The sequence below is a fragment of the Manacus candei genome, unplaced genomic scaffold (genome assembly GCF_025592945.1).
Source record: "Manacus candei isolate 608988 ecotype Guabito, Panama unplaced genomic scaffold, ASM2559294v1 h1tg000050l, whole genome shotgun sequence".
NCBI lineage: Eukaryota > Metazoa > Chordata > Aves > Passeriformes > Pipridae > Manacus > Manacus candei.
The window spans coordinates 16,297,426-16,308,670 of NW_026138098.1; the positions used below are offsets into that span (position 1 = coordinate 16,297,426).

An 11,245-nucleotide genomic window follows, 5' to 3' on the forward strand; every position below is an offset into this window, starting at 1 on the left:
AGGACGCGGACCCTGCGCTCGGGTGAGCGCAGGCTATCGACAGGCTATCGACAGGCTATGGACAAGCGGGATGTGTGCCACTGCAAACCGTCCCACTGGGATTTAGCCAGCAGGGAACAAGCGCTCGGCCGCGAAATAAACCCAACACTGGAGCCTCAGAGCTCCTGCAGCCCAGGAGGGCTGTGCGCCCCGCACCGCTCCCGGGACAGTGTGCCTGCGGGGCAAGGGCTGAGCGAGGGGCCACCGCCACCGCGTGCAAACACTGCACAGCTCAGCCAGACGGGGAGAGAACCGGGAGAAAGGGAGGGAATAAACAAACAAACCCCCAAACTAACAAAGAAAAAGGTCTTATCCAGAGCTCGGGGCGGGGGCTGAACACCGCCGTGCTCCGGCCGGGCGAGCCCCGCCGACCGGGACAGCACAGAAACTCCACAACACTCACCCAGCCCGACCCCCTCCCGGCCCGGCCCTTTATCGGCGCGGCCGCGGAACCTCCGCGGGCCCGAAGCCCCCCCGCGCCCGGCCAGCGAGCGCCGCGCGCTGATTGGCGACCGGCGGGCGCGCCGCGCTGTAAGGCGGTTGGCCATTGGCGGGCGGGAGGGCCGTGCTGTAAGGCAGGCGGCCATTGGTGGGCGGGCGGCCGCGTGCGGGCGCTGCCCGGCTTTGTACACGCGCGGCCCTTTAACAATGGGCGCGGCGCGCGGCACCGCGTGATGGCGGCGCAGCCCCGGGGCCGCCGCGCCGCGCTCGGGTGTCCCGGGCCGGGCCCCGCCGCCTCCCCCGCGCCCGCCGCCACCTCCGAGCCCCCCTCGCCCGGCCGTGCCCCGCCGCGGGAGGGGGTGGCTTAACGAGCCGCACTTGTGCCCCGCATGGCGGCCAGCTGGGCCGGGGGGCCGGGGGCGCCCCGCGGCAGCTGATCGCGGTTAACCGGAGGCGAGCCAGAAAGGGGCGAGGGTGGCGCTGCCCGTCCCGCCCTCAGCCAGCGCCGCTTCCTTCCCGGGGCCCGGGCCCGGGTGCTGCGCCGCGCCGCCGATGGAGCTGGAGGCGCAGTGGTGGACAGGACAGCTGGCGGCCGACATCCACCAAGCGCTTCGGTACAAGGTACCCCGGGGGGGTGGCCCCGGCGCCTTTGTGGGGCTGCGGCGGGCGGAGAGCGCGTGTGGGGCGGCCCCGCTCGGCCGGGTTGGCTTTTGTAAATCTTGTAAACCTTGAACCCGCCGTGCCTTCCTTCCCTCCCGCGGATGTTCGGACGGTGTGCCCTGACAGCGGGTCCGAGCGGCCGGACTGTGCCCTCGCTGCTCTGGAAGGCACAGGGGTCACGGAGCGCCCGCTGCTGCTGCCGGGATGTGTACGGCGGCCCGGGTCTGAACTCCGCGGGGAGCGCGGTGATGTTATTGGAACAAAAAAAAACTCAGACAAACAAAAACCCGATGGTACAAACGCTGGGTGCGGTAAGAATAGTAGAGGGTTTAGGCAATCTCTCGAATTTGCTTCGACTGACTCAAAAGTTGCTCTTTGGGGCTGCTTTCATAAAGCACATCTTACGCACAGAGCTGAAAATCAGTTTACAGTGACTGAACCTACTAAAAACGTGCCTTTGCTGCCTGATAGTAGTCGGCCAGCGGATTATTTTTCCTGAAGGTGTGGTGGCTGCTAAAGCAACTTTTTTTTTTTGGTGGGGGGGTATGGGGACGTGAGAGGAGGACAAAGTCATTTATTTGCTACCAAAGTTATCATTACTAAAGCTAAGTTGCTGTGGAAGGTGAATTCTGAAGCTTAGTAGGTGGAGAGTTGGTTTATGCAGGGTTTTTTTCACTTCAATAGCATGTTTCAGAACTTTGAATTCACATTAAAACTTTTAAAAATTTGTGTGACTCCATTCCTACTTGATGTCATCAAGTTAAATTAATCAAGTTAAATCAAATCAAGTTAATTTCTGCTGGAGTTAATTTTACTCAAAATCCTATTTACACATTGTGAGTGGGCTGCACAATCTAACTCATAAATTTATTCATGATACTGCTGTATACAAGAGGAGGTACTGACTACTGGGCAGGAGCCTGACGAACGATGTTTTCTGCCTGACCAAATTTTTTGCTCAAAGTAGATCATGCCACGGATTTTTCTCAGCTTTCGTGTTGGTAAGGCTTTGTTTCGAGGGGTCGCCCCTGGAAATCTGAGACGATGTGAGGTTTGTGTACACTTAACTGTAATCGGTGTCAGTGCGACATCGGTCAGGTCAGCGTTTAAACACGCGCATGCAGCAAATGTTGGTACGTGCACTCCCCATTCGTCTTCTTAAGGTTCAGCTAGCTGTTAGTGGTCTTTTCCTGGAGGCAGGAGATTTGGCAGCATTGGAACTTGCAAATACTGCGGTGCAAAGTCTGGTTGCTGGGATTGAGCTGTAGCAAGAGAGGGGTTGAGTTAAACTATTGGACTTCGAGTTGAAGCAGCTGAGGAGTACATGCATACCCTTGCTGTGTCCCTGCTGGCAGGTACAGCCTTTGCAGCAGAGGTAATACAATAGAAACTGTAAAAGCTGAAGTCGCTCTGGCAGATTGCCCAGTTGAAAGATGTTAAATTTTAAATTGTTATACTAATGTTGTGTAGAAATAAAGTATTTCTTAGTTCTTCTGTAATACAACAAATAGATTTTGTTCTGTGAAAAAGGAGTCCGAGATCATGTGAAGAGAAGGAAGAAGGAAGAAACCCTTTATTCCATGATAAATTGGAGAATATCAGCTATATTAATTTGATACCAGTTAATACCAAACTAAAATGATGGTTTTAATAAAACTACCTGCTGCTGTCCACTTAGGAGCTGAAGCTGCCCTCCTACAAAGGCCAGTCTCCCCAGTTACACCTGAGAAGATACTTTGCAGACCTGATTGCCATCGTGAGCAATCGGTTCAGGCTCTGCCCTGCTGCGCGACACCTGGCTGTGTATCTGCTGGACCTCTTCATGGACCGCTACGACATATCCACACAGCAGCTGCACGTGGTTGCTCTTTCCTGTTTACTTTTAGCGAGTAAGTATGTGGTACCAGTCTTTATATAGATTATAATAGAGATAGATAATCTACAGGTAGAGATGTATAATTGAGATACGTAATATAGGTTGTACTGCCAAATGCAAGTTGTGTCTTGGTGGGATAGAGCAGATGGGGGGAAACAAAGTGAATATAAAAGATGAGCAGATTAGTGCGTATCAGTTTGGCCCAGTTGGTAGAGCCTTTCTTTAGACTCTCATTTTGATTTCTGTTGGCACCTGATGAAACTGAGGGTAGAAAAAACAAACTGTGATTAAAACTAATGTTTATGCTTGGAAGCAAATTATTCTAATGTGAACTTTTAGAGCTATGTTGTAGGAGCAGAAAAACTGTCTTTCTAGAGATATCTCAAAATAGGTAGATCATGTGGTGGAAATGAGAAATTTGCATATCTGTGATAAAGGAAGAAGTTAAATAAACCGTATGTAGACTGCGCTGCATTCTGCTGATGGTGCTTGTGCTTCTGGAATACTTCAGATTTTGTAAATCACAATGTTCTCTAAGCAAGCTAAAGCTAACGTAAATCCTGTATTGTCACATACAAAATGTAATACTGGTGAAATACATTTGTCAATGTACAATACTCTGAAGACAGAACTAATTACAAACAGTCATTATGAACAGTGCTGCCTGTATTGACCTCAGCTAGATTCTTGTTGTGTCTATCCATCTTTCAACATTTGTGGACCCCTTTTCGATGTCCCTGAAGAAATATGGGTGTGGTTTGCTGGGAAATCTGCTGGCACTTGTTCTTAAACCAATAGATTCAAAGAACCTGGTCCTAGCAGCAGAACTAACTGTTGGTTCAGTTTCCGCTGATCTGTTTTTCTGAATCTATTTTCATTTTCTCAAGTAAGGTGTATCACACTAGTTCTAGGCCCTCTTCACTACAAAACTGGAGCACTATGGTGTTGGCTGGTTTTGGTGAACAACATCCTTTCATTGGATCCCCTGTCTCCACCAACACAGCTATTCAGCAGAACAGTTAAACCAGAAAAGCATTATTTCAGATTCTTCTAAAGGGTAGACATTGACTAGGTGCCACCAGCCAGCAATCTTCTCTTGGCAAAGGATGTCATGCTGAGTATGAAAACCTTGCCTCAGAAACCACTGTAATCCATTTAGGAAAATGGATTGGCTTTGAACTAATGCCAGATTTTCAAATTAAATTCATGTTCTGAAGAGAATTTGTTTTTTTTTTAAATGACCTCTGCCATCTTTCATGACAAGCTGCAAGTAGCTCTGAAAGCCTGGAGTACTCACTCTTCTGAGAAGCACTGTATGGATTGGTTCAGAGAGCACAAACTAGAATGCTATTTTAAACTTTTACCCTGAGTGGCTTAAACAAGCAGTTTAATCAGTGGTGTAATAAGTTATGACGCTGATATATCTGATAAAGTTATATAAGTAATAAGAGAAATTATTATGTGACACCTGAAGTTTTTATTTCTGTAATTGCTAGAGTATGAGAAACAAAAACTAACAGACTGGGACTGGTATTGGATAAGTACCTCCACTGTTGAAAAAAGCAAACGTTCACGTATGTTCAGTCCTGCAAAACTCAAAGAATGTGCATTTACAACATATCATGTAGTACTGAATAGAGTGTAAGATGGAAAGAATTTGCAATGAAATTGAACTAGCACAACCATATGGCAAACTGTATGGAAATGTGACACTTGTTTCTTTTATTAATGGGTTTTCTACGTACATAATTTTGCTTTAGGCTAAAAACATACATGCCTGACAAGTTAAAAGTCCAAGGAAAGCTGAAGCTGCTAGCAGTGTTAAAGTTGAAACTGTGTATGGCAGAGGGGGTTTTCAGATGCACATTGCTGAAATCCACTTGTTTGAACTGCTGGAGCAGTTTGCCAGCTCTCAAATCTAAAACTGTACTTACCATAGCAGGCATTAAAAGCAGCCACATTTACTAGAGCTCTAACTATGCTCTAATGAGTTCTAGAAACAAAAAGGGTCTGTGAGGGTGGGAGGGTGATTAAAGCCAAATGCTGTGGTGGTTGTTTGCCAAGTCAGATCACAGGGGTATTTCATTGATGATGGGGCACATTACACAATAATTTGGTGACAAAAACTTGCATATGCAGTGCCAGTGATGTCCTAACACATCTTACTTTTGCTCTTGGCAACCAGCTTCTGTGTGCCAGCGTGAGAAAACCAACAGGAAACATGGCACTGCACAATATCCTGCCCAGTGTTTGACATTATCTGCTGAAATCTAGCCGTTTACAGTACATACCCCTTTTTGTCTCTGATGTATTCCATTTGAGCTTTGCATCTGCAGGAAAGTCTCAGGCTTGTTTGACTTAGTAGAATTGAAATATGACCAATGAAGACATTAGATACAATCCATTTTATAGTTCACTTGTGCTGAACCTTTTTTTCCCCTCCTCTTTCTGTTCACCTGAAGGTAAATTTGAAGAAAAGGAAGACAGTGTTCCCAAACTTGAACAGTTGAACAGCTTGGGCTGTATGACTAACATGAATTTGGTACTAACAAAACAGAATTTGCTTCATATGGAGTTGTTGTTGCTAGAAACATTTCAGTGGAATTTGTGCCTCCCAACTGCTGCTCATTTCATCGACTATTATCTTTCTATTGCTGTCCATGAGACTGATCTTCATGATGGCTGGCCAATGGTCTGCTTAGAGAAGACTAAGTTATATATGGCAAAGTATGCTGATTACTTTCTGGAAGTATCATTGCAAGGTGAGTTATGGATATCAGAGTATGACTCCTTTGTTGTCTTGACAGATAACATCAAACTTAATCTTTTTCTCATTCCTTCTTTCTAGATCATGAATTTTTAAATTATGCTCCATCTTTAGTTGCTACTGCATGTGTAGCTTCTTCAAGGATTATCTTGCGTCTCTCACCAACGTGGCCTACCCGCCTGCACCATCTGACTGCCTATTCCTGGGATTTCCTGGTGCCCTGTATTGAGCGACTGTTGATGTAAGTTAACAGCACCAGCTTTTTTAAAGCCTGTTTCTGCATCTGTTGTTATGGTTAATTGCTGTCAACACTGCAATTAAATTTCTTTCTTAATTTCTGTTTCTCTGTTCTAAAAATACTTACGTATTAGGGAATATTGTTAGGTAGTAGCTGTTTTGTTCTTTCCAAAAAAGAAACTTTGTCAGATCTCTTTCCTGTTCTTTCAACAAACAAACCTCAGCCTCGTATTTCCACTGAACATCTTCTGGGATGCTTTGAGAATCTTAGATAACTTGTTCCCAATCTCTCTGTTCTGCTCAGAGAGCAAAAGGAGATGGTGAAGCACACCGAAGGCATGGGAGCTTCCATACAGAAGACTTAGAAGTTCAAGGCATGCTCCAAACAGATGATGGATCAAACGTGCAGACTGTTTGAGTGGCCAGCTTCTGGGGGAGGAAATGACAGGGAGTTTGTATCTATTTTTGCTGTATCCATTCTTGCACTACAGTGGAGAGATACAGCTGACATGAGATAAAGATGTCAACGTATGCCAAGTGAATCTTACTGGGAAAGGATGTTACACAATCTGCTTTCCCCCTACAGAAGTTTGCTCTTGCCCAGATCTGAACATAATTTTGATCAGTAGAAGCACAGTGGTATCTAGAAGAATCACACTGGTGTTAGAAGTGTGACATTATGACCCCAGTGGCCTCTTTTGGTTTCACTAATGTGTGTAATGAAAGTCAAACTAGTACCTGAAGCATGCAAGTGCTGTTGCAGAAGTGTTTTCAGTATTGCTCTGGAACAGTTTGTGGGGAGAGCACCATAACAAATTAGGAATGAAGTGTGCACATCTGCTTAGCCTCAGCATAAGAGCAAGAAGGAGTGTGTCTAGATATCCTTCAGACAGGTGTAAATCAAAGGGAATTCAAGTGAGCCTACCGGATGGTGTAGGAAAAAGGGGAGAGGAAGGAAAAAAAAAGTGTTTCTGCTTCCCAGAACAGGATCCAATATCAATATAATCAGTATACATATGAACTTTAAGTACTGTAATTGAGATCTTAAAAACATTTCTGATATCCTGTCTTCAAAAACTTTATGCTCTGTTTAATTTAAATGAGGTAGAAGTAGGAAATACCTTCCAATTTCAGGTTATGATAATCTGGAAATTTATTGGGATAATAAAGTACAGTACCAAACTTTACTGCACTTTAATTCTAGATACTGATGTATTATTTGTATTGTACTTGGCTATCATCTGCATTTTTATTGCTATGCAATGAAGTGAAATGCTGAAAAAAGACTGTACCCTAACCAAATTTTAAAACCTTAGATGATTGTAAAGGGTAGGCTAAAACTGTTTTCTTTCATCTTTTAAAAAAGCTTTGGAAGATTTCAGATATTTGCATCATTTTTAGGGTACTCTTAAAAGTTAGCCCAGAAAAGTTTAAATAGTATCTATTTTGATGGATTCTCTGTTCTCCATTTGTTTCAGTGCGCATGATAATGACGTGAAGGAAGCAAACAAGCAAAAAGGACAACATGCTCAGTCTGCCCAACACTCTGTGTTTCAGCCCCCAGCCCCAACCCCCCAGCAGGCCAATGCTCAGCAGCACATACCCCACTATCTGCAGGCTCATCAGTCCTCATTACAGTACCACCATCAGACATCACAGCAGCAAAGCTGCCAACAGATACTGTCATCTAATCACACAGCATCTTACCCACTTCAGACTTGCCCTGCTGCCTTACAGTCCAGTGGTCAGGCCCGAGGCCACGTACAGACTGGTGCTGCCACGTCCTTGGCTGTGCCACTGGAAGTGAAGCCATGTATTAGTGTCTCCTACAACCGGAGTTACCAAGTGAATGGACGATATTCCTGTATAACTCCCTGCTTTGAGAGGTGATAACTACAAAATATTTTTGTGCTTGTTTGTTTGGGGTGGGGAGTTGTGTGGAAATTGTTTCATTTTTTTGTTAAATCTCAAGTTTGAGGGCAAAAAATTGAATAAAAAAGGTGTCTTTCCAGGAAAAAAAGCAACTGGATTGGCAACCGGTACCACAGCTCAAATACAGACTGCAAAAATAAGCACTCAGACTATCCTCTGGAAAAGACTCTGTATGCTTGGGGATAATAAGTTCTTACTCTGACACTCAGCATATTCAGTTCTTCTAAGGCGTGTCTGTGAAATACTGTTCAAAAGAAAAATAGCTGTGGACTAACTACAGACTTACCTTTTAATGAAGGAGATAATGCAGTATTATTTTGAAGACATTTATGCAATACCACCATACAGTATTAACAATTACCTTATATTTACTGAAACTCAAGAATCCGCTGAATGCCAGACTTCTACAGATACATGGTGATCACAGGAAGAAACAAATCTCATTTGGCTGACTCCATACTCTTGCCCCTTTTTCACCACTTGCGTTGGATATTTGCTTTAGGCTAAGGCATGTGAGTTAACTGGTATTTTGGCTAGTTTTTAAGTTTTGTACCTTGCAGGAGAGACAATATCTTTTTCCCTCTTTTCTCCTCCCTATCCTTTTTATGTTTAAAGTAACTCTTTCATACTAACTCAGGGAATTTTCTGTTCATTACTCTGTGCTGCTGGTTTGTACACTAATTTGGGTATAACTTGAGGAAGGAAGGCAGAGAGGGAAGATACTATAGCAAGTGAAGTGGCTTTTCTTCAGGGCATCTATGCAGAGAACCAAAGGGATATGTCAGTGTTCACAGAACATAGATGTGAACTACTGCCCAGCAGTGTGGTAATTGAAGAAAAGAGAAAGTTTCAGCTGAACTTGTACTGTACTAGAACTTCTGCACTGGCTGTGATTGCTCTGTGCACACAAACACAAACGTGTATTATTAACCAAGAGAAAGCATCCTCCAGTTGTACTGACAGTGTCACTTGTACAAAACAAGTACAGTTAAATGCTTACAGAAATCCAGTTCTGTCAGGCTTAATAGTGGAGGGAAACTCTCAGGTAATAATGGGGCAACTTTTTCTTCTACTATTTGGGAGGTCTAGAAGAAGACGCAGAGATTTACTCTTCTAAATGGGTGGATCAAAAATATATTGCAGAGCGAACTGCTTTATCACAATTAAGGTGCTAATTACTAACTTTATGGAATTACACTCTCTCCTGTGGAGTGGATAGTGTGAGGGTAGAAAGCTTCACTCATCCAACTCTTGGATGAAAATGGTGGTAGAGATATTATTGGAGATGGTTTGGGGGTTTTTTGTTTGTTTCTTTTTGTTTGGTTGGTTTTTTTCCCCTAATACAAGAGGATACCTGACTTTTTCCTGTGGTAGAATGGGAGGAAGAGGTATGGATGACAGGACTCTTACTATTTAAAAATATCTTTATAGTATATAGGCTTAAGGGCTTTTTTTTTGGTTGTTTTATTTGTTCTTTTACCATCTTCTCCCCTGTCTTAGTGGCAGCACTTAAAATTGTGTACCATCGAATGACACTGAAGTATTGTGAATCTTACAGAGACTGTTTTGAAAGCAGGGGCCATTAAGTTACAATATCAATATTGAAATGAAGCCTTTATGACTATAATGTTCAGAGTAGAGGGAGGACAGCTGTGTTCATTCGTTCTGGTATTGAATTATGTAACATGCTATGAAAACCTATTTATTGTTGAGGAGAAGAAATCCTGTTTCTCTTGTTTTGTCTTTTAAATCCCAATTTTTGTTGTGGGCTTTTGTAGCATAGATGTGCAAGTCAAGAGGGATGGGAGGGTGAATGGAAAAGATGACCCCCTCTGTTTTATGCTAGAGAATCAACTTTGAAATAGGCATAGTGTGATCAGTTCTTTATTAAAGTGCAAGTTGGTTTGAGTTTTTTTTCTTCTCCTCTCCTCTTAATGAATATTTCCCCATGTCTGAGAGTAGTGTTAAGTAGAGACTTTCCACCTCATAAGATGCCATGCTTTTTACTTGGCACTGTTACCCATTTTAGAGGGAAATGGACTTCTTTCTGCTGGTTTGATTTGTTGCAATGCTGTATCCAAGTCCTCAGTGCTCTAACTACCTCTGATGCTATGAATGTACAGTCTTGTAATAGACCATGACTTGAAATAACAGCAGATGCCTGTAGCAATTTTTTCTGTAAAATCTTTAAATCAGCTAACTTGTCATCTTTTTTGTGACACAGCAGTATAGGCTCTTCTTTTTTGGGGGTATTAGTAAATTTATTCCATAGGCATTCAATATATAAAAATTTAACTAATACTTAACACTGGAATTATAATGGGTGGGGGGCTTATTCAGTTAGTTAATACTGCAAATTTGCATTTAATAGGGTATTATTTGACTATTTTGAGACATTAGGTCAATTGTAAAAAGATCCACTACATGCTGTTTGTTTTTAATTTATTACTTAGTTTGAGGGTTTTTTTCTGACACTACAGCTGCATCATGACTACAGAGAAAATGTACACTGAACAGTTTCAATCTATATTATTTAAAAGGGCTTTATCAGTGTACATTAAAAATACACTGTTCTTACTATTAGAACCAAAATGTGTTTTTTATGGCATAAATAAGAATGGTGCTCCTAAATGCAAAATGTCCAAAACAATGGAATCTTTGTGAGTGCTATGCATTCAACTTATTTTTTAAAATAAAACTAGTTTTGAGTAAGAAGGCTCCAGTGTGTATTATGCTCGTGTGTGTGTGGTTTTTTAAAATATGTAAACTGTCTAGCCCTGGGTATGGGCTGAAGCTGTAAAGACTTCTTTCTCTCCCTCCCCCCTACCTTTCTGTAACACTGTCATCAGCTTCAGGAACACACTGACTTCACAACTGAAAAAATAGGAAGGAAATCATGCAGGAAGGGGCTTTAAAACTAATTGCAGCCATAGCATATGCTAAATATTGTACACTTCAACAATGTGTCTAGTACAGAGCTGTAACAAAGAAATCAAGAACAAAAGGACTGAAGTAGTTCAAGAGCCTGGGGGATGAACTTATTTTGTTCTTATAACAAAATCAAGCAGTGATACTGGCAGTCTCCAATTTCTAGTACTAAAAATCATTTAGGACATGTAGGAATAGCCATTTGTCAAGAGCTACAAGCACATATGTTATTTACAATAGCTGTGAAGGCTCAGCCATGCTGAAGGCAGCATAAAATCACATGATGCATCCTAGCACAAATATTTTTGATTGTTTTGAACTTCTGATAACTGCTTCTTAGTAGAAGAAATTCTAGTTTTTCCTAC

At 43.0% G+C, this 11,245-nt stretch overlaps 1 protein-coding gene across 2 annotated transcripts; it reads left to right on the forward strand.

Annotated features, from left to right (window-relative positions):
* Nucleotides 1-815: 815 nt before the first annotated feature.
* On the forward strand, nt 816-10,885 carry CCNJ (cyclin J). Of its 2 annotated transcripts, none has more exons than XM_051800672.1 (5): nt 816-1,101; nt 2,819-3,029; nt 5,479-5,778; nt 5,865-6,024; nt 7,499-10,883. In XM_051800672.1, the coding sequence occupies exons 1-5, from the start codon at nt 1,033-1,035 to the stop codon at nt 7,908-7,910; spliced, it is 1,152 nt and encodes a 383-aa protein (XP_051656632.1). In that variant the 5' UTR covers nt 816-1,032; the 3' UTR covers nt 7,911-10,883. The 2 variants fall into 2 exon arrangements, with proteins under 2 accessions (XP_051656632.1, XP_051656631.1); XM_051800671.1 differs by lacking the exon at nt 816-1,101 and adding an exon at nt 1,153-1,451 and having other exon boundaries at nt 7,499-10,885.
* Nucleotides 10,886-11,245: the final 360 nt, after the last annotated feature.

What these genes read in the sequence shown, in the direction of transcription:
- CCNJ (XM_051800671.1), top strand. Translation starts at nt 1,242, where the DNA reads ATGTTCGGACGGTGTGCCCTGACAGCGGGTCCGAGCGGCCGGACTGTG. An exon ending in TGGTACAAACGCTGGGTGCG is followed by an intron (nt 1,452 to 2,818) that starts GTAAGAATAGTA and finishes CTGTCCACTTAG; the next exon opens with GAGCTGAAGCTGCCCTCCTA. An exon ending in TCTGGAAGTATCATTGCAAG is followed by an intron (nt 5,779 to 5,864) that starts GTGAGTTATGGA and finishes CCTTCTTTCTAG; the next exon opens with ATCATGAATTTTTAAATTAT.